This window comes from Anneissia japonica, unplaced genomic scaffold (assembly GCF_011630105.1).
Source record: "Anneissia japonica isolate Jap-2015-1 unplaced genomic scaffold, ASM1163010v1 scaffold288073_len612986_cov165, whole genome shotgun sequence".
In the NCBI taxonomy this organism is placed as follows: domain Eukaryota; kingdom Metazoa; phylum Echinodermata; class Crinoidea; order Comatulida; family Comatulidae; genus Anneissia; species Anneissia japonica.
The window spans coordinates 52,385-75,264 of NW_022731366.1; the positions used below are offsets into that span (position 1 = coordinate 52,385).

General features: G+C 35.6%; 2 protein-coding genes across 2 annotated transcripts in view; both read right to left on the minus strand.

Annotated features, from left to right (window-relative positions):
- Nucleotides 1-2,012: 2,012 nt before the first annotated feature.
- On the minus strand, nucleotides 2,013-7,967 carry LOC117115367 (sialin-like). Its single transcript, XM_033259135.1, has 5 exons — nucleotides 7,910-7,967; nucleotides 6,351-6,500; nucleotides 5,812-5,944; nucleotides 5,189-5,430; nucleotides 2,013-2,646 (listed from the first exon to the last, which is right to left on the minus strand). Exons 3-5 carry the CDS (start codon nucleotides 5,894-5,896, stop codon nucleotides 2,488-2,490), a joined length of 486 nt encoding a protein of 161 aa, XP_033115026.1. The 5' UTR covers nucleotides 5,897-5,944; nucleotides 6,351-6,500; nucleotides 7,910-7,967; the 3' UTR covers nucleotides 2,013-2,487.
- Nucleotides 7,968-14,679: 6,712 nt separating this feature from the next.
- Nucleotides 14,680-22,880, minus strand: part of LOC117115347 (sialin-like) — a 34,997-nt gene continuing 26,796 nt past the window's right edge. The window contains exons 4-5 of the mRNA XM_033259101.1: nucleotides 18,090-18,185; nucleotides 14,680-14,747 (exon numbers count right to left, since the gene is read on the minus strand). Of these exons, the coding sequence (XP_033114992.1) occupies nucleotides 14,680-14,747; nucleotides 18,090-18,185 (164 nt within the window). The remainder of the gene's footprint in view (nucleotides 14,748-18,089; nucleotides 18,186-22,880) is intronic.

Genomic DNA, 22,880 nt, shown 5'->3' on the forward strand with positions numbered 1-22,880 from the left:
AAGAAGAAAAGAAATATTTGTGTGTATAGTTGGGGTACTCAAATTAAACATACGTACGTACCTTGAAGCTCAAATTGTACGTGGCTTTATTATAAATATTTTTGCTTACGTACCTGTATTTTCAACAAACACTCCCTAAAATCGTTTTAAAAGAGCTTACAATGCTGAGATCCATGGGCGTCGATCAGTGGGGGAAAGTGGGGACGCGTCCCCTCCCCCACTTTTCAAAGTAGGGGAACATCATATCGATTGTTTCCTCCCCCCACTTTTCACCAATCTTCTATAATTAAAACCCCACTTTTAAAAGCGAATGGAAAGAATAACAATTACACGTAATTCATGAATTTTGTCTGCTCACTTTTTTCCGGACCAAAACCGAGTAAAAACGCAATTGTTTATACATTTCGTAACCATCTCAGAAACTAGATCGATTTTATGGGTGCAACGGTTATCAGAGGCTAAATTTATTGTGAACACAATGTACTGAACGTTGTTAAAATTGGAAACGTGTATACTTATTAGGCCAATATTTTCACAAACTCAAAAGTGCACAATTTCTACTATAAACTATTTATTCCTTTTGTATATTATTATGACCCGTAAAGTGTTTAATATTATCTACATACATAGTATTACTGTTTTTCCAAATTTCAAAAAATTATAGTTAGTCAATTGAATTTTATATAGCCATTAATAAACAATAATTATACAGCCTTTGACACGGATATGTTTATTTCGATTAAGTGATACCAAAAGTTTACAAACTCCAGTTTCACGTAGACGCAATCTCGAAATGACGTCATAATAATCAGTGGCGGATTCAAGCAATTTCCGGCAATCTAGAGGTGTCATAATCATAAATTTTCTTTTCTCAGCCCCACGGGGCTGAGGTGATCTCTACTTTCCCATATTGTGCAAGTCCCTCCCTGTCCCCCCTCTAATTTGCTTTCCTGGAGCCGCCACTGGTAATGATAAATTTAGTAAATCACCTTTATGTTTGTGAAATCAAAATGCTAATTAATGTTTTGTGTGCTTCCTATCTACTTTTCCTGTTTGTTGAATTAGACGGTATAATTTCCACTCACAATAGTGTATTTCCAATAATACTTACACAAGAGTGAAATTCAAAAAGAGGAGAAAAGCAAAAGCCTCTTGATTGATTTTAAAATTACTGTACATGCAAGAAGACTAAATTAATGACTGTTTCAGGTTTATCTTAATTGTTTTTCACCTTTCGAATTTTGAATAGGCCTACGTTACAAGCCTATCAGTAGATAATAAACCATTATTTTTATGAATTTTAGTTTGCACGAAATATATTAGCGGGCACAATTATGACTAAAAGAATAATTTTAAAAACTTGTTATGATGAGTATTTTAGTGGCAGATTCAAGGGGCCCAGCCGGCCCACATCCTTATTTTTTCTCCCGAAAAGTGGAGAAAAATGGAAATTATATTAAAATTCAGTCTGAGAGTGCCATTTCCGACCAAATAGAGGTGCCATAATCATAAATGTTCTTACCTCAGCCTCAACCATGGTGGGGCTGTGGTTGTCTTCACTGTCCATCTGTGAAAGTCCCTCTCTGTCCCACCATCCCTATTTTTTCCCCGAAATATTAAAGTGGAGAAAAATGGAAATTATATTCAAATTCAGTCTGAGAGTGCCAATTCCGACCAACTAGAGGTGCCATAATCATAAATTTTCTTACCTCAGCCCCAACCATGGTGGGGCTGTGGTGGTCTTCACTGTCCATCTGTGAAAGTCCCTCTCTGGGCCCAGCTCTATTTCAAATTACTGGATCCGCCACTGGATATTTTGAAATTTCGTATGGAAATAAATGTTAATTGCATTGCTTAAAATCAATCGGCCCAAGGCTTTATTTTTCATTCCGTCCCCCCCTCCCCACTTTCAACCACGGATCGACACCCTTGCTCAGATCGTCGGAGCGCCACGGGCCATCCCTGGACCCCATCCCCTCCCCCAGCCAACTGGTGTAGTCACTCACACATTTCAAATCTCTCAGGTTGGTAACTATGCATTGAATACCCTCATTATTTTAATGGTCGAGAAGATTCCTTTGTTGGACTAAAAGTCTAGGCCAGAAATAAATACCACGTCATTTAATGAACCCCTTTTGTCTCTATTTTCAACATCACATTGTTACCAATTTCTAAAGAACACACAATGGTGGACTATACATTTTAACGAAATATGACAAACCTAACACGTCACGATGCACAACGCCACTTAATTAATCATCTTGTTGTTTTTTAATATTTGCACATTACCTCATTGTAAGATTCCATTCATTGTGAAGCAGTTAAAATTGATAAAAATATGAATTATTAATTATGAATTATCATGGCGTAATATTCCCGTGAACTAGACTGCAATGCCTTACTATTATTAATTTTACACACCAACTCAATTTTGAAATAATATAGGATAGTAACTCTAGCTCAACATCGTAAAATTATCATCATCACTTATTTATTAACTAGGGCTCTCATCTCTTCATTTTGTCTTGTGTCAATTTCTGACCACTCTTGTTTCTGTCCTTTAGCAAATATTAGAAAGAACACCATCCCAAAGAATTCAACTGCAGCAGTTATCATGAACATCGAAGACCATCGTTCAAATGTATTCTGAAAGCAAACCAAAAATAAAATGAAAGATTCCGAATATCTTGGTTGAGACTCCAGACCTTCAGCTGCAATCATTTCACTAATTATTTCTCACTAAAAGGGCGGATATTTTGGATTTAAGATTCAGGAAAACATATCATAGCCTATACAAAGTAAGTTTTATTTACACAATGATGGAATAGGCTACAATAGTTAGTGCAGGAGCCGGGGTCAGCCCTACCCCCCCCCCACCGGCCCACCACCTTTTCCGTCTGGGATAGCTGCTGTCAGGTGAAAACCACAATTTGTCGGGGAGAATAAGTTATTTGTATTTTATACATACTGTATTAGCAGGTTATCTATAAAATCGCCTCTAATACCCCTGAAACCCTTAATTGTCGTATCCTGGCATCATCCCTGAGTTATTGCGGTATATGATTTTAATAACTTTTTTGGAGCCTACGCCATCCCACCCTGGGCGCGATTTTTTTTTCCGTACGAAACATTTACATGAAACTCTACTCGGGTCGTCTCGACTGAATCGACCCGGGCCGAAAATCTCACATTGCAGAATTCAGGAGGTCAAAAGGTCATCAACAGATAAACGTCTACAAAACAACTTCTGAGAGAACGCCGCTGTCTGATTTTTAAAAAATACATTGATGTTACCATGCTAATACTAATGGGTCGTATAAAATGACATATATAATATTTGATTGAGCTGCACGAGTGATGAAAAGTGTTAGGCCTATTTGAACTTGAGTTCATACTGTGACAATTTTTATTTTTTAGTTAGGTCTAGGTTTTGCATAATTACCTAGGCCTACTAACTACTAAAAATATACGCTTTCTGGGGAAAGCACAAAGAGGAAGGAAAAGCACGTTTTCATCAAATGAAACAGGGTGACAGATATTTTCAAAGAGAATAGGCAGCTCTAAAATAACTGGATGCCATAAGACCTGCCAAAATGGCAGAGCACCAATGAATGTATAAATGAGACCTAATCCTAGTTATTATTAATATTAGGCATAGTAAGTATCTGCAGGTTCTTGATTACAAGGATAGACCAAGTTAATTAATGCCGAAATGATTATTATTTATTTATTTACCTTACTAAAACCTACTTTAAAGGGAACTTAGACAAAAGAGAAATTAGGGAACAATTAAAAAAACGAAGTTAAGGGGAAATAACACAAAAGATATTCCCCTTGGGCTAGTTAGTAATTATAGATTATAGGCCTAGAATAGTATCTGTAGGTTCTTGATTACAAGGCTTAGGCCAAGGTAATTAATGCTGAAATAATAATAATAATAATAATAATAATAATAATAATAATAATAATAATAATAATAATAATAATAATTATTATTATTATTATTATTATTATTATTATTATTAATAATATTATTATTATTATTATTATTATTATTATTATTATTATTATTATTATTTAAAATTAATTACATTACAAGAATAGTTGGCCAAGTTCAATAACGCCGAAATGGTATATTATATTTATTATTATTTAATAATATTTCTCTTATGCACTCTATTTTTTTTCCATTTTCCCCCCCAAAATTTCAATCAACGTCATGTGAAGCGTGACTATTGGTGTCAGCCTAGGACCCTAGGCCTACTTTTAGGGAGGGGCCTAGGTGGACTTAACTCTGCCTGTAGTTATAGGCCTATAGTTTATCCTCTTTCTCTCTAGCCTTTGGTATTACTGTACCTATCTACACTTTATAAAAGGGGGTACTAGCTGTTGTTGTTGTAGATATTATACTAACATTTAATAACATATACAAGAAGGTCACAGTTAATTACACACATACATCCCATAAATCCGTAAGATATCATAGGCCTACCGTAGGTAAACATAAAGAGCAATAATAGTAAAACTTGAGCGTCACGACTGCGAAGTGTCTGCTCTTGTTCCTCGTATCGAACTCGAATCGAGTCAATACGAGATGGCCCGAGTGAAATTTCATGCAAATATTTCATACGGGAAAAAAATCGCACCCTGGGCCTCAGAAACATGCGCCAGATAAATTATAGCCTTGAAAATTCACTGAAATCTTCTGAGACAACCGAACAGTCGGTTTATCTCAAAAACCATAATTATTTTAACACATGGTGTACCGAAAGTTTAATGGACCTTTCCGTGAAGCCTTGCCCTTTGGATATTGTTGCTAACGTCCAACAACGTCCTACAGTGTTAAAACATACACAAACACGTGCGTTTGTGGGACAACACATGTGTTTGTGAGACGCGCGCGTATTCGATCCTGGTGCTTTTCTGATTGGTCAGTTGTTAAGTTTGATTGACACTCCGGAAAGGTCTATTATGTTATTATTGATAATCTCCTTGCAAACTATTTTACTGATCTCGAACATTTCCTAGTCCACATATCAAGCGCCCTGATCATCTTACATTAGATGGATATGTGCGCTATATAAAACTACACTATTATTATTATTATTATTATTATTATTATTATTATTATTATTATTATTATTATTATTATTATTATTATTAATATATAAACGGTTGTTACACTTACGTCATTCTCTATTATTAGAGCAAGAATTAGTGGGCCGATAAATCCAGCACATCCGCCTGTAGTAACCATCATTCCTACAATTATTCCTGAATATGTTTTTGATATGTCCATTGGGTTCGGTAAAATACTTGCTCCATTGAACCCAAGCGCACAAAAGGCAATCGTCAGAAAAATCATGAATGTCACAATATTGTCACCAGCGTAAGCTAGAACAACAAAACAGACACCCGTCACGCCAATATCTGTCCAAAAAAAATTATTTTAGCGAAAGTGGTAGAAACACTTCTAGTCACTGGAAGTATTTTTATTTATTTATATTATTATTCAATATGAAAATCAAGGTAAACTTATTTTTTAAATTGAAAAATTTCAAAGCTTAAGTTAATAATTTTTATGTTACTTTAAATGAGCAAGTTCATTTCAAACATTTTTTAAATATTTTTTTTTGTCATTTTTAGAGGACAATACATCTTTAACATGTAATGTATGATCACGAATTTGGTATCGCGCCATTTTCGTAGGATACAAATCGTATCGACATAAATCAGAGTTAACAATTATATCGCGTTCATAATCATTTAGTATTGTTATCATCAGAATGTGGTAAATCAAGAATATCTTACTTAGAATTACGAACAACTTCCTTGTATTCGCAACACTTAAGTACCTACAATGAATGATATAATCAGCACACACCCCGGACAGCATGACGAAGGGAAAGCGTACAATATTTGTAACTGATACCAACAAACCAGTCTGTATCAGGAAAATATCATTATTATCATTATCATTATCAATATCGTTGTCATTACGTTATCATTGTCAGTATTATCAAACTATTGTTTTTACGGTATATAATCAATATTTTAAAGGACTCTTGTACTTTTTATTACTTTTTACGTTCCAATGCAACCATCTGTTGTCTTGTATCTTATCTATTATCATTATTACAAAATGTTATTGTCATTGTCACTTCTTAGTCCTTGTCCTTGTCATTGGCTATGTCCATGTGTATGTATATGTTATGTTCATAATTCTTGTCATTGGATTGTAATTGATATTTTTATTGACATTTTTATACAGTATAATCTTTATCATGATTATACTTTAAGTTATACAGTTATTGTTATATTGATATTAGGATTTTTTGATTTCAACTTACTGTTTTTACATCAGCTCCTAAGATGCTATATATGAAAGTCGGTGCTTCAGTAATAATGACATAATATGCAAATTCGTATGCAAAGTAGCCAATAATAATCGCCCAAACAGCAGATGATGTGAATATATCTCGCCATGGAAACAATATATTCTAAAGGATAGTAGACAACAACACTATAACTTCTCCCTAATAATAATGATGATGATGATAATAATGATGATGATGATGATGATGATGATGAAGATGATGATGATGATGAAGATGATGATGACAATGATGAAACGGTAAGCCACCGTTAAGTCAAACTGATAAGCCTAGGAATATCATTGCTAAATGTATGTACTGGCCGGAGCGTAATAATGTACTTGCTCAAGCCAAACAGAAGTTTTAAGAAGTTCCAATACAAGCTGTTTTATAATTGAGGACTTTTTTCTCGTTTGTGTGGATAGCACACCTTTATTCAAAATTTAAAAATTATATCACATATTATATTTATATTTTAACTCTCTTGGACCACAATTAAGTTGTAGCATAGCCAAGAGTAGCAGCCGGGACAACGAAATGTGCTCAATGAAGTTAGCCAGCTAAAGTATTTAACGCGGGAAATTTTGTGTAAGTTATTGATTTCTATATAATGTAGCACTTGGAGTATTTCTGGAGGCTTTAAATATATAATAATAATAATAATAATAATAATAATAATAATAATAATAATAATAATAATAATAACGATATAACGCGCCATTTGTAATTGTAGACGCTCTAATTTGGTTATATGTCTACTTGTTGTACACCACACAGAACAACTGAAATTAATGGATGGGAGAGCTATTGTTCTATTGTAATAGCACAAAATCGTCAGCTTAAATAGGCTACCAACCTATATTGCTTTGATGTACCTCAAAAATATCAGTACTTATTGAACCAAAGAAACCCTACTCTTAACAGAATCATATAATCTATGGATAATTTTCCATATTTTACTTCTTACACCTGAATTCCAGAGAGCCTTCATAAGATGGTCTCTCCATATTATGCTATCAAATGCCTTTCGGAAGTCCAGGAAGGCTATATATGTATTTTTGCCTTTCTCATGTACAGCAAGTAGGACTCTTCAATACAAATATATGGACATCACATTTATGGGATAAACAGAATCCTCTCTGGACCTCCGAAAAGGCATCTTTATTCTCAAGGTAATGTGAAATATTCTTGGCAATTATCCTATTAAAGATTTTTAACACACAAGATGTTAACAATATCCCCGATAGTTATCAAGATCTTTTCTCCCTTTTAATGGATAGCAATAATAATACTAGTATTCCAGTCATGTAGAATCTGCTCCATACTAATAATTTTGTTAAATAATTCTAATAAGGATCCGAATAGCATATCACCACCATTTGTAAGCAATTCATTTGTGATACATCTAACCCAGGTGCTTTGTTATTATTTGATAAAGAAATTTCTTCTTCTACAATATCATAATCTATCAAAATAGTATACAGAAAACTAAAATCTACATCGTCCTTACATTGTGAGTAAATAATGGAACCTACCTTAGTTCCTCTATCATCTTTAGTTGAAAAAGTATTTAGGTATTCAACCTCCTTTTTTGAAATAGGAGTTTCCTTCTTTCGTTCTGCCGGGTAAAATCAATTACTTTAGGCGAGTTTGTAGACTAACCTACTCGTACCAACGTCCGCATGTCGCGCTAGCCTTATCCTACTCTAGCTAGGCCTAGACTAGCTAGGATCTGTCTCTTATACACATCTAGATGTGTATAAGAGACAGTAATACACACATACATATAATTTTTTTTTAAATTAGCTTCTACAATTTACCTTGTTGGCCATTACATATATAAAATATAACCAGTGACCAACTACATTTTAACCCATGGTTTGCAAACATATATGCCCATGTTTCTACAATATACTGCAATCAATCATTATATTTACACTGATTATATTCTATGGTGTCAAATCATATAAGACCTACTACATAATTTTTTTTTGCTAAAGAACATACAATGGGTATAGGGTGTTTGCATTACCATGACAATCATGCACATCAATTCCAAAACTTCCATTGGATTACATTAAAGTCCATCGTGTTAGAAAAAAAAATTGTTAATGTCAACTAAAATTGCACTTAGTACAATTCTTATTATAAATAACATTAACTAAAAACACAAGCTAACATCTATCTACAGTAAAACAAAAAACAAATTTATGACGATGTTATCAATCCAAAATCACTATAAATGTTTTTTGGGTTTTTTTTTTTGTTTTTTTTTACATTGACCTTGTGGTTGTACCACTTTAAAAAAACAGTTTTATAGTATTACACAGTATGAATACTGAAAGCAAGCATACAGGATAAGCAAAAAATATACCGTAAACGAAATGAAATTAGGAACAAAATTTATTGCCAATGTAAAGGTATCTCTGTTCATGATTGTTTACTACCTGGACCTAACTTACTCAACCATCTTTTAGGAGTTCTGCTTCGTTTCAGACGAGAAATGGTTGCCTTGATGGCAGATATTCAGGGCATCTTCCATCAGTTTTATGTATCGAAAGATTGCAGAGACCTCAGTTCTCCAGCATGTGCGAACTATGGTTTGAGACAGGCAGCGATGATGGAGAAAAAGATATTGGTAAGACTGCTGCGGGCTTCATTCGAGATAATTTCTATGTCGATTAATTTCTGTAACCTCTAGTAATGAAACTATAACATTGATAACAAATAGAACAGCATTATATGCCAAGGCTGGGTTACGTCTTCATAAATGGATATCGAATGATCGCGATGTCTTAAAGGAAATTCCGAAAGATGAGAGGGGCAAATTAGTGAAAGACATAGATCTGAAGTACGATACTTTACCATTAGAGCGTGCTCTTGGGGATTCGTGGTGATTAAAAAGTGACTCATTTAAATGCAGGATTACACTACCACTAGAAGAAACATTTTAGGAACAATCAGTTCTATTTATGATCCATTTGGCTTTGCAGCCCAAGTATTAATTATTGTAAGGTTGATTCTTACAGGCAATGTGTAAGCAGAATCTAGACTGGGATAACTCGTTAACAGAAGACTTGCGTTCCAGATGGGGACAGTGGTGTGAAGATATCGTAAATAAATCTTCCGAAATACATTACTTCTCCGACGCAAGCGAAAAGGCAGAAGGCTCAGAAATTGTTCATTCAGACGCAAAGTGTTGTATTAACAGTTTCTAAATAAACAGGCACGTACAAAATTGATATTTGTTTAGGAACTTACATAATAGTAAATATATAAGGTGATTAATTCAAGATTTGTTGCGGTCGGTAGTTGGATTGGAGCCGAGTTTTGTAGAATCCCATGTGTAGGATAGCCTCTGCCCATGCCTATTCTGTTTTTTACGACGAATATGAGGTTGTCGCGTTGATACTCCACTCAATAATAAAAGAAAAAACAAAAGAAACAAGAAAAAACCCAAATGGACTCACCAATGTATCTCCTCGAATAAATCCACTAATACATTTAGGCCTAATTTTAGGTTTAGTGCCACATAGCAATGGGCCTGCAGGAGCGGATCCAGAGATGTCCAAAAGAGGGGAGGGGGCGTGTTCTAGACGCCCGAAAATAACATTTGAAGCGTTCTGGGCTATCATTTTTTTCTTTTTCTTTCTTTTTTTTTTTTTTTTTTTAACCTCCCAAAATGGGGGACCGGGGCCGGGTCGGTGTTCCAATCAATCCTACATTATTGCGCCCCCGTTCCTAGGCAATGTCATTATTTTCCCGTTGTGTTTACAATACAACCTACAGTAAATCTTCAGTTAAAAAAACGCCCATAAACAAGGTTCTTTGGTCCGAAGGGCCTTTAGTCCGAAGGTCTGTTGGTCCGAAGTAAATATATTTCAAATATAGAGAAAAAAATATGATTTAAAAAACATATACTGGGGACTACTAGTGCATACAATTATTGCTTGTTGAATAAAAAACCGAGAACAGGCCTATATATGCAAAACAAAGCATAGGCCTAGATCACATAAATATAAAATTGTAAACGTATTGGTTGATTTATTTTATTTTTGTTTTTTGATGAGGAGTTTTACTATACTAACTTCTTATAAGCAAAAACTGATTTCGAAATGTTAAACTTACAATCCTTGAAAACCAAGTCACTAAAATTCGGATCTTCAGACCAGAAACCCTTCGGACAACGGACTTTCGGACCAAAGACCCTTCAGACCAACGGGCCTTCGGACCAAAGGTACGCACCCCGCCAAGTACACCTTTATTTAATTATTTAAGGGGATTAAACATTATAATATTCACGAATAACAGCCGTGTGAAGGCATATAGGTTTAGGACAATGTATTGCAGTGTACACAGAATCAGGAGAAATATAAGAATACCCATCGTCTAGTGACCTGCTTAACAAAATGGGAAAAAAAAAACGTCAGGTCCCCTCCAGTCAGGTCATTGACATTTTGACGGTATTAATTTAATTGAGTGCAGATGACGTTTCGTGTGTCGAAACTTTTTACTTTCACATACATTATCAGGGGTGCCATTTTAAAATAATATTATAACAGGAGGATTTTTAGTAATAGGTGGAGGAACATGTCGCGATGTCGCAAAGGAACATGTTGCGGAGCGACATGAGAGGGCTCTTTGGCCCGAGCGGGGGTGGGTTTGAGAGGGGTGTACACCCCTACCTGAGGAAAAAAATAAAAACAATTACTGTAAGATGCCATTTAAAAGTGTTGAGTTTTAAGTTTTGAATTGTGTTGCAATGTTTGATTTTAGAGTAAAAATTTCGTGGTTAATTTAATATTCAATAACAATAAATAAATGGATAGCACATCAAATAATGTTTGTACTGTAATTATGTATTTTCTTTCACAGTGTTTCTTTTTAAACTATTTACATTCAATTGCAGTTCAGCAATCTGATTCTAATTCTAACTACTAACTAGTTTTCTTACTATCATTTACATAACAGCTAGTACTGTGCCCTTTTTTCATGCAGGTATTTTTAATTACCTTTGCAAATATACAAAATATAAATAATTTATAACAACATCTATTCATAATGCAAAATACTGAAAAAATCAATGAGATATAAAATTGGTAATAAACAGCTAAGATTTAAACGTAAAAGTAAAACAGCCAGTGAGATAAATGCCTAGATTTATGGACAGAACACTGTCATTCGTCAGGGCTAAATTTTCTATAATTTGTTTTTATCTATTTATGAGCTACATAAAATAAAAATATAGTCTTCTTGCATGTAAAAAAAAACGTAATTGAATTCACGTTCTTTATATCTAAACATTGTACTTGTATACAATGGAATAATAATCTACATTGCTACAACCCTCTCGAAATTAGCGTCGGCTTTCTTCAATTTGCTGAGGTGCCCGAAGCTAACGACGGCGCTAATTTGCAGAGGCCCTTTTCTCTCAAATCAGCTGTGAATGTTAATTTTGTTAGTGACGACATGGGAAAATGTGTTAATAAAACATTAAAACTATTTGGTTGACTTACTTTATTCGTGATGATTAAATATCTTACAAGAAATGACGGACGAGGTTGTTTACTTCTTGATTCCTAGCATACTTCGTAGGGTGGATCACGTGGTCTTTCTCGATGTTCTTCGCTCGATCTGGGTTCAACGCTCGGCCAGAATTTTTTTTTTTTGGACTTAATATTTGTGATGATTAAATACAATATCTTACAAAAAATGACAGACGAGGCTCTTTACTTCTTGCTTCATAGCATAGTTTGTACAGCCGGTCACGTGCTCTCTACAAAGTGGTCCTGTTCAGATGTTCTTCCCCGACGCTCGATGGGGGCTAGACCTGATTTAACGGTGTTCTTTGGTTGGACGTTGTTTGTGTGACAATGTGTTTGAATGAAATTAAAATTTTATTTGCTTTGATGTAATGATATAGTATTGTACAAAATATAAGCTTAGGCCTAGAAGAATGCTGTTTTAATTTTCGTAGTAAATACTACATTTAGAAGGGAATTTCTCCATGTGGCATAGGCTTCATACACAGTGTATAGCAGAGCAATATATCTACAATCGGTCAATTCCTGGGGACGAACTCATTCCTCAAATCATTCGACGATTTTATTAGCATCCGAGGACCTGTACGACAAATCCGTTCTGATCAAGGTACGAATTTTGTAGGTGCAAGGAATGAGTTTGCAGAAGCGAAAATTAAACATTATCTATTAAGTGAGAATTGTGATTGGATTTCGTTCAAGTTTAATGTTCCATCCACAAGCCACATGGGTGGCATATGGGAAGGTATGATACGAACTTTGAGAAGTGCGTTGGAACCTATTCTACACCGTTGTGGCGATCAGTTGGATAATGAATCGCTTACAGCACTGTTATCAGAAGTACATATTGTGAACTCTCGTCCCTTTTAAACAGTAAACACTTTATCTGAGTCTAATTCGCCTGAGCCTCTAACCCCAAACCATTTACTAACCATGAAGGCAAAAGATTCTTCCTTCCCAAGGTGTGTTCCAGGATCCGATGTGTATTTTCGTCGGCAATGGCGGAGAGTGCATTATTGTGCTGATCAATTCTGGCAACGTTGGAAAAGGGAGTACAGTATCTTGCTACTCTACAGACTCGGCAAAAATGGACTCATCCCCAACGAAATATGGAAATTGGAGATATTAAGTTGATCAAGGACGATAATGCGCCTAGAAACCAATAGAAACTCGGAACAGTCATCGATGTTTATAGAGTACCACAGTCGTGTCCGTCACGATGCCAGGTGTGGCGCACTCTGTTGTCAACAGACGTAGGTTACCGTTCATTACGCCTGAATGACTGCATAGGCTTTCTGGAATAGGCATTTTAAAATCTAATATTTTACCATCAAAATGTACTAAAAACACAAAAGCTCGCATTATATTAGTTATCGAACACACATTTTAATCATCAATTAAAATCTACAAAGAAAAAGTAAGATACAACATCTTAATAATTACGTTAGATATTAATTGGGATCAATAGTTTGTTAGTGGAGAAAATGGCGTCGGGTTGAACGCATTTTGCAACGATAGCAACGAAGTAGTGCCACGTAGTATCGTGACGTAACACTGTGTGGTGATATCGATGGACTAGTGCGAAAAGTTCAACTCTAGACTGGAAAACACAAGATACTTGAGAGGTAACTGTACACAAATTGATTTTATTGTTGGCTAAATAAACTAATTATTAATTTACATGGGATGTTCAATCCCTGTTACAAGGACCAAACGCTAATGAATTTTATTAAAAGAAGTAATTCTAAATTTACCATAATTATATTCGAAGAAAATTACTTAACGTTTTGTTTAGAGAAATAATAGAGGCCTATGGAAGCATTTATGTTTATGGAATAACTTATAATTTATTGTGCAAAGATTATAATTAATAAAAATGTCATCTTTACAGGGAACCATGTAACGGCAGTTGAATTAAGGATCTGTTCTAACGTATTAATTTGAATGCCAATTTACATGTTAGTGCTCCACTACACTACGCCACTTACACTGTAAGTGCTGAAAAACTAATTGTTAGGCAGCTGGGTAGCGGCCAGCATGTATACCGGATCAATTGCCCGGAGCGTGTGTAACCGATAGTAAAGTATCCAGAAGAGATATGATTTGTAGAGCCAAAAGAATAAATGGCATTGATTGAGGTAAACAGTATAGTCTCCGTGTTGTATATCAAGTCATGCCAACTCCGCATTACGCGTTAATTATAAGCTCATTTTGCGCGTTATGGTACACCGTCGCAAGTGGTAAGCCATAACGGCCCGCAATATAAGTCTTTCAAACGATTTTCAAATTAATGGGACTTTGACCATCTCAAGAACAGCCCGGAAAACAATCAGGCTAACAGAGGCAGAGTCAGCCGTCAAAACAGCAAATCGCATAATCATAAACTCGCTGAAGGCAGGATGCGATGTACATATTGCCTAGATAGAAACACCCCAACACAAGGTCTCCAAACAAGTCTTGCATAAAGATTGATGAATAGGAGAACACGCACACTCCTACCAACCACAGCAACACTTCTAAACCACGAGTGCACAATGAATCACACACATATAACTTGCACGCAAACAAGTTAAAATGAAGGAAAACTACGATAGTAAAGCAAAAGATCTGAATGAAACCATTAGAATAAGGAGAGATGTCGTTAGAATGAAGCCGTTGGTTAGAGAAAACAAGCTCATTGGGAATAGGCGAAGGGATCAAAGCGAATAGATGAAAGATCCTACCACAAAGAACAACGACGAAGGTACAAAAGAAACCGTATACACTTAATTTACGCAAAATACAAGAAGAGCTCCAATTAAACTACAAGGACACAGCTCCAATCCAAAGCAAACTACGGAATGAGAACATAGATTTACAAACAAACAAGCAGACACTCAAGCATGTCAACAATAAGCGAAATTAAACAACTCAAGAAGCGCAGCGGGAAGCATAATTTTTTCCCCATGCACTTAAGGCAGAAATTATAGAGGGCTCTATTTTAGATCAGTTCAGCGAAAAGCTGCATGCTTAACTTCCCCTCGCGAAAGAGGTGTTCAGTGGTGTATCGAGTAAGCTGCAGTGCTTATGCGCAGGTGAAAGCTACCGCGTAGGGTAACAATCTCTAAAATAAGCCTTGGTAGTCAAGACAGTGAAAATTAATGGACTATTGTAATAATATCCCAATGACTAGATACAATTTACGTACAGCATGGTCGTTAAAAGTATTAAAAAAAAACACTGTAATGTTGAGCAATATTGAATCTGGCTATTTGAGTACCGTACTCGCGCGAAAAACTTGAAAACTTTTCCTTAAGCGCCCCGTTTGAATAAGCGCCCCCTTTTAATTCAAACAATCCTGGACTGTGGATGGTGGCATGATTTGAGGTGTGGAGTGGAATCACATTCTCCTTTAGTCAATATCAAAATGAAGATATTTATCTTGGACAGATGAGAGCTCCCCGGAGAGACAGTAAATTTCCAACTCTCATCTTCTTACATTTTTCTATAGCCTAGTCCTACTGCTTTTCCGACAATTTGCACCTAACACATTCTCATCTGAGTTTTCAAGAAAACCAGAAAACCTGCAATGATCATGCCATCCTGTTAATATCAATCGGCCGATGGCTAACAAGCTAACCACCACCACTACTTTCATCTGCTATTCTGCTGTTATGTAATACTGTACTCACAACATTCTTGTCATGACAAGCCATGCTCTCTGGACGATTATCTTTTCCGCCACACCACCATTCGTAGTTTGTGGTTTCCTGGTCATTTTCTAATCGTTTTTCATTCAAAATGTGCCTCTTGAATTTAATAAGTTCTCATAAGAACCCCTCGATTTTCATCTATTTCCATAAGCGCCCCCTGAATTTCCACTCTGTTTTGATAAGCGCCCCGTTCGAATAAGCGCCCCGTTCAAATAAGCGCCCCTCAAAAAGTGCAAAAAAAAATATTTTAAGCGCCCGGGCGCTTATTCGCGCGAGTACGGTATAGTATAGGTCTAGATATGACTTGTGTGGTAGCAATTATATTCCTTCTATATAATAGTGATGTTCAAGTTCGCGTTCAAGTTTATTCTCTTTATATTGTCACGTTAAATATTTACATAAAATTCTTTTTCCAAGGTTCAACATACATTAGAGATATAAATATCTCATTGGCTGGTAAAAACGTCTGTAAATCAATGAAAACTATTTGTACTTCCATCTGTTTTTGATCGTTTTAATTGAGCCATTCAATTTTTTAATTGGTTATGTAAGGTTTTTCTTGCCTGTGTTGGTAGACAGTCTTTAATAAACAGTGGTACGTCATATAGTCAGTGTATAGAATATCGTCAGGTTTGGTAAAATGAATGGTTATAATATAATATCTGCTTTCTAAAACACATCTATGCCTAAGTACTACATTGGTGGAGGAGAACATAGGACTGAATTAGAAGCTGTTAGTGAAGTGAAAGATCTTGGCGTGGTTATAGATAATAGGTTGAATTTCCGGTCTCATGTCTCGCATGTAATATAGATGGCGAATAAGAAATTGGGAATTATTCAACGTTTATTTAAACTACGAATTAAGAGACGCTTACTATATAATTTCAAAACAAAATTTAATGACAAGAAAGATCGACGTTTCGGGTCAATCATGGAACCATTCTCAAGATCAATTTATTTGATCTTGAGAATGGTTCCATGATGGACCCGAAACGTCGATCTTGATCTTGAGAATGGTTCCATGATGGACCCGAAACGTCGATCTTTCTTGTCATTAAATTTTGTTTTGAAAGTTTATTTAAACGTTTGGATTCAGATTGCTTTTTGTTATTGTATAAGTCATTAATTCGTCCATCATTAGAATATTGTAATAATGGTTTGGGTGCCTAGATTCCTTGAAGATGAAAATAGTTTAGAGAAATTACAACAAAAAGCTACTCGATTAATTTCCGAGTTGAGGGGACTGATTATGAGAATAGGCTAACAAGACTTTCAACACTAGCTTATAAATGGAAGAGAACATTAGTTATCCAGGTTTTTAAAATTGTTAATGGTTTTGATAAGTTGGAAGTTGGTACCCCAATTTGAATTTTCAACAACTGTTGTTACTAGGGGACATTCACTAAAATTAAAGAAACCAAAAGTCAAAACTAAGTGGGGAGAACAAAATTTTAGTGCGAGAGTAATTAACAATTGGAATAATTTGTCAGTTGAAGCTGTGGGTTCACAATCAATTAATCAATTCAAATCAAGGCTCGAAGAACACTGGCTAAATCACCACCAGAATTTTAAACCGTATGAAAGAGACTTAGACAGAGGGGTGAATAAGCATTAACGCTTTAGCTTCAAGATCAAGGTAAATCTAATACTTCTTATTTATAATGAATATGAACGAAATGTTGGTGAAAAATCACCATTAAACAATTGATAAAATTGTCTTAACACAGTGTTTATATCCTTCAGAATCAGTACTACATGTATGCTATATCTATACACTACTCAAATATCAGATTCAACGCTGTAGATTCACAGTAGTGTTAAAAGTTAGTGAAAATGTTATTGTTATAGAGTTAGTAGTTAGTGAAAAGTGTTATAAAGATTTCAGTAAACGGTAATACTTAATACACTATTATATGCTTAATAGAAAAGCACATTTAATCTCATACTTAAATAACGAGGATATAGTGAGCCTTCTACATATATCACACTATGTAAATATGCTAATGAGTCATTAAGAGTAGACGTGTGTATATCATGTGTCTGTTGAGTCAGTGTACGAAACACAACATATCCATCTCGAGTTACTATATATTGTTGATATTTTGTGCTGATCGAATGTTGTGGTTCAGCAAAGTAATTTAAGGGCAGTGACGTAACATCTATTGACTCTCACTGACAGCCAGGAGCCACTGTTAGGAGGATCAGGCATATTAATATGCACTTTGGCCTTGACCTAAAATCATTTCAGTTGGGCCCTTAATGAGCAAAGCGGGACCCTTTCAGTTAAGTTGCAAAAGCGTGTAAAAACATCAAAACGTAAAAAAAAGCCATAGTAGACGGGGGATTTGCTTTGTACCCTACCGGGAAGACAGATTAGGAACATAACTACAGTGATTGATAAGGGGGAGAAAGGGGAGAACATGAATTGAAGGAGAATTATTATCATTAATCATTCGTATTTTATATAAAATAGTTCAACTTACTGTATATATAAAATGACATTGGCCATCCACCGAATTCATAAGCAGAAGAAATCCATCCAGACACGTAACTAGAAATTATAACACCAAGAGTCATTCCTGTAAAAATAAAAATAATTTTATATTTTATTATTAGGCCTATATTTTTTAATGTCATATTTTCCATAGCATAAATCACGAAATGGACCAGTGGAATATTTGATTATCTACTTTGTTTAAGCCTGGTTCTCACGAGAGCCCCAGTATCCGGATCGAGAGCTAACTGTTAGCGCTAACCGTTAGCACCTGCGTGAGTACGCATGATCGGTTAGCGCTAACCGTTAGCGGTATCCGGATACGCTAACGGTTAGCAAGCGCTGTCGGTTAGCAAGTTGACGGCGTTTCTATCATCAACCAATCACACGTACGCGTTTACAATTTCCAGTTTCTTATTGGCCAGTGATTCGATCATCATATTGTTGGTATCCAGATCGGGATTTTCTCGCATGGACGCACGACAGCTAACGGTTAGCACGATCCGGATCCTGCTAACACCGTTAGCTGCCGTGTGAGAACATAGCCTATATCTTAGTTGTGTCTTCGGTAAGTTACTTTACCGAAGACACAACTAAGAGATACATTATCTTGCCAAGTTGACTTCCAGAAAAGCACATGTCGTCATAACAATATAGATTACCTTGCCAAGTCGACATAGTAACAATTAAATGTTGTCATGGCGAAGTAGATTATTTTGCCAAGTTGACTTCAAAAAAAGTACATGTCGTCACGGCAAAATAAATTATTTTGCCACGTTGACTTCCAGAAAAGCACATGTCGTCATGGTCATCATTTGCTCAATTTTTGTGATGATGTTGATATGACTGTAGTTAATTGCACCTAGGTATGAGTAAGAGCAAATGAATAAAAGACAATCTTTAACAACGAATGATTATATTTTAGTGTCAAATAATACCCACAACCATATAAAAGAAGTGATTGTTGATAAAAATAGAGAATATCATATAGGGTGTGATCACAATGTTTTGTTCTTTAGGTTTAAAAACCATCCTTTTAAACTTGAACCACGATAAATTAAAAGTAAATATTGAAAACCAATCTAGGATATTAAAAGAGAACACAATTTTGGTCTACTTTCCAAACTGAAATTGGAGGTGTCTTTGAGAACTGGGAACCACAAAATTACAATGATCAAAATTATTAATGGGTATCTTAGAACGTTAAAGTAAATAAATACTGCTACAAACGAAATTGGCATCAAATAGGGAAAAAAAAAGTAATTGAAAATACTGATGGGATTCAGAAATTGACCACTTAATAAAAGAAAGGTGCAAAGCCAGTACAGCCTTTGGCGCTATGTATAAAATATAGAATATGACGAAAGTAAAGAGATGAATTATGGAACAGGCACCAGGATCAACGTAAACAGGCTAGAAATGCTATAAAACAAAAAACAACATCTGACTTAATTGAAAAGAGTTTTAATATCTGTCTCTTATACACATCTAGATGTGTATAAGAGACAGGGCCAGTGATTCGATCATACCAAATACCAATGATATTACCACCGACAAATATATTATGAGTCAAACCATCATGCCAGATTGGCAGACTTTTGGTAAAATAATTGTTAATATAAATGACTATAGAGATGAAGAAGTCATTGAAATATGTAATATTGCTAATTTGCTACAAAACTAAAAAAATGTTGAAAAGACAAAAACTGTCTCAGTGATATAGAAATCTCAGTTGAAGATGTTATTTCAGCAATAAACATTTGCAAAAACAACATAGTCCACGGGATCGATAATATCACAAACGAATTACTGAAAAACTAAGGTATATGGATCTTATGATCAACATTTTCGACCAAGCTACCGGCACATCGGGAGGCACGCTGTCCGCGGGCTGGCATTTTCGGGTTAAATGGCCAATTCATGTGTTTACATCGTCCGTTCTCCGCTACCTGTTGTCAGATAATTCTGTACTTTTGATATGCTATAGTTCAGTTATTTAGGCAACTTGTTTTTATTTAAATTTCAAAAGCTTAAAAAAGACCCTGTGTTTTTGCATTTTTCGTAAGCATGACCGGAGCCCGGGTAAAAGGCCATTTTTCTCGATTTCCAGAGGGTTCTGTTGTCTTTAAATCGCTTTGTTGAGCATTCACCATTATAAAAGCTTCTTGTACACTTGCTAGAAAGAAAAAAATATTATTCATAGATTCTTTTAAAGTAGGTTTTATTTTGATTGGTTGAAAAAAGGGTATGTCACTTTACAAATTACCGTATGAAAGGTGGGTGGGAATGGTCAGTTTTCCATAGACGCATTTTGCATTCGAGCCAGGAGGTTTAGGTGAAACCTGTAAACGTTTTTTCAGAATATCGAATAATTCATTAAAGTATTTTATTAAATATTTGTATCTTGATGTTTAATAATAATCATAGAAGAATTCTAGTGAAATAATTTTTTTGAAATGTTGCTACTATTACGCCTAAATTTCATGTTTAAAATGTATTGGCATCACAGCATCTGTGCACCGTTGGCGTTGATTGAGATGCATCGTACCATTTTCTAGACAGGGTTCTATAGCTGTGTTGATGTGCAGTAGGAAGATTTATAATTGGTTAGGCATGTTTTTTATGAGTTGCTTATGTATATTATTTTGTTAGATTTTAAACGCTATCAATATTGTCACTATAGCTGCCCGTGTTTGCTGCTGGTAAGATATTATTCCTGAGTCTATAGTTCTGTATACCCCGCAGTATAATGCAATATTCCAAGAATGACTCATGTGTAGCTGATAAGGGAATCAAGGCGTCAGCGCGAAGGATTAAAATGCATTTTCTGGTTGCAAAATACCCTACATAAGATCGATATGCGGGAATGATATGTGTACTGGCCTCAAATAAAGCGAGTAGACGCAAACGTTATTCAAGTTTAACACTTCCTTTGATTTTTCCTTTAGTTGAATTAGAACCACTTACGGTTGATCTATAACCTCATTTTCGTTAAACTAGATTAGGTTGATCTATAACCTCATTTTGGTTGAACTAGATTACTGAAAGAACAATTAAAAGTACTACAACATAACAAAGCATGCATTAAAAATGTTAGGCCTATCATCCAACAGGCTCAATCAGTACTAATTATAGCACAACAGCATTACAGTATATTGGTTGAAACAGTACAAATCATAAGCATTCGAAAACAATAAGCATTCGAAAACGTGAACAATCTAAGACAGTCCCTTTTACCGTCGGCATGGCAACCGCCAAACTTCGAATCGAGGAGGCACGAAAGCCTTTACCAAAGATAATAAATAGCAGAAGATAGAGCAGCTTCCCAATATAGTGGAACGTCCGTTCGAAGGCATTGTGGGTACACGGAGAGCAATTTTACCCCGTCCGCACGGCGGCGCTATATATCAATGAGCGTGTTCAATTTTCATTCGACTAGTTGCTAGCGTAAAATAGACTTCGTTTACAACGAAAATTAATGTAAACTAGAGTGTGTTACTCTAGGAACGCTGTTAGTATCTCCGGTTATGCAAACACCCTATTATGTGCAATCGTTATGACGTTATGTGGTACGGTCATGACGTTACGTGGTTTGGTCATGATGTTATTGTGGTGTTGTGATTATACACGCTTTGGCCACCTATTGAGGATATAAGGTTGGAACTTGTGTTGATGAGCCATGATGATTGAATAAAGGGCAGAGAACCATATCATGATGAGTTCTAGTGTTTGTACAAAGTATACGTAGTTACAAGCAATACTACAGATAGTACAACATGACATTGGCGGCAAGGATCATCACCCTACATGGCAGATTAAATAACAGTAACTTAGTCAAATCTCAGATTTTGATGAGCAAAGTCACACCACGACGAGAATGCGACCGCAGCCATGTTGAATAGCACAGCCACGTTTATGAACATAGCACAGTAACTTTAACGTGCATAGTCATTCCGATCGATTCCGAGGCCCAGATCTCCAGGACGAAGTAAATGTTCTATTAAAACAGCCTACTTCCAGGCCTAGGCCTACCACTGCCGCGGCAGATGGCTCTAGGGCAGCAGTTACGTCTTCGAGTAGTGCGTCGGGATCGAGCAGTACAAGCAGTGCTAGTACTACGACGAGTTATGACGAAATAAAGTTCGCATTTCAGTCCCTAACATAATAAGCAATTAGTAGAGCTCCGCATAGTACATTATAGGAAAATTATTGTACGAAATTTAGATTTAATGCTTGAAAAAATTTCCTGAGGGCCTGCAAGGCCCGAAGGAAATTTTTGAATGCATTAAATCTAACCTAAGTATAATAATTTTCCATTTAGTGTACGATGCATGCTCTACTAATTGCTTTATAAGTCAATCGCCGTCTTTTAATTTTAATTTTTTATAACTAACTGTGTAGCAGTCATCGGTTGCTATAGTGATATGATCAGTATACGTGTGCGTATTTACATTTAGCTTTGCGTATGCTGATTTTTGCTCCTGCAGTACGCGTTTAATTAACTATCAGCAGTACAGTACGGATACGATGAAGAACTATTGTGTTAGAAAGAACTTGTTTGTAATGCTATTTTGATAGACTTTCGTCAAAGAAATAAACATTTCAGCATTCGAGAGAGACTACAATCATTGACGTCCTTTTTGGTCGGTGCATGCAGACAGGTAAAATCGTGGGATGATTTCAAAACTAGGCTAGGCTACGGCCTAGTAGTAGTAGTAGTAGGAGGAGGAGGAGGAGGCCCTGGCGGCCTCCTGCCTGGCCGTAGGCCTACATCTAAATT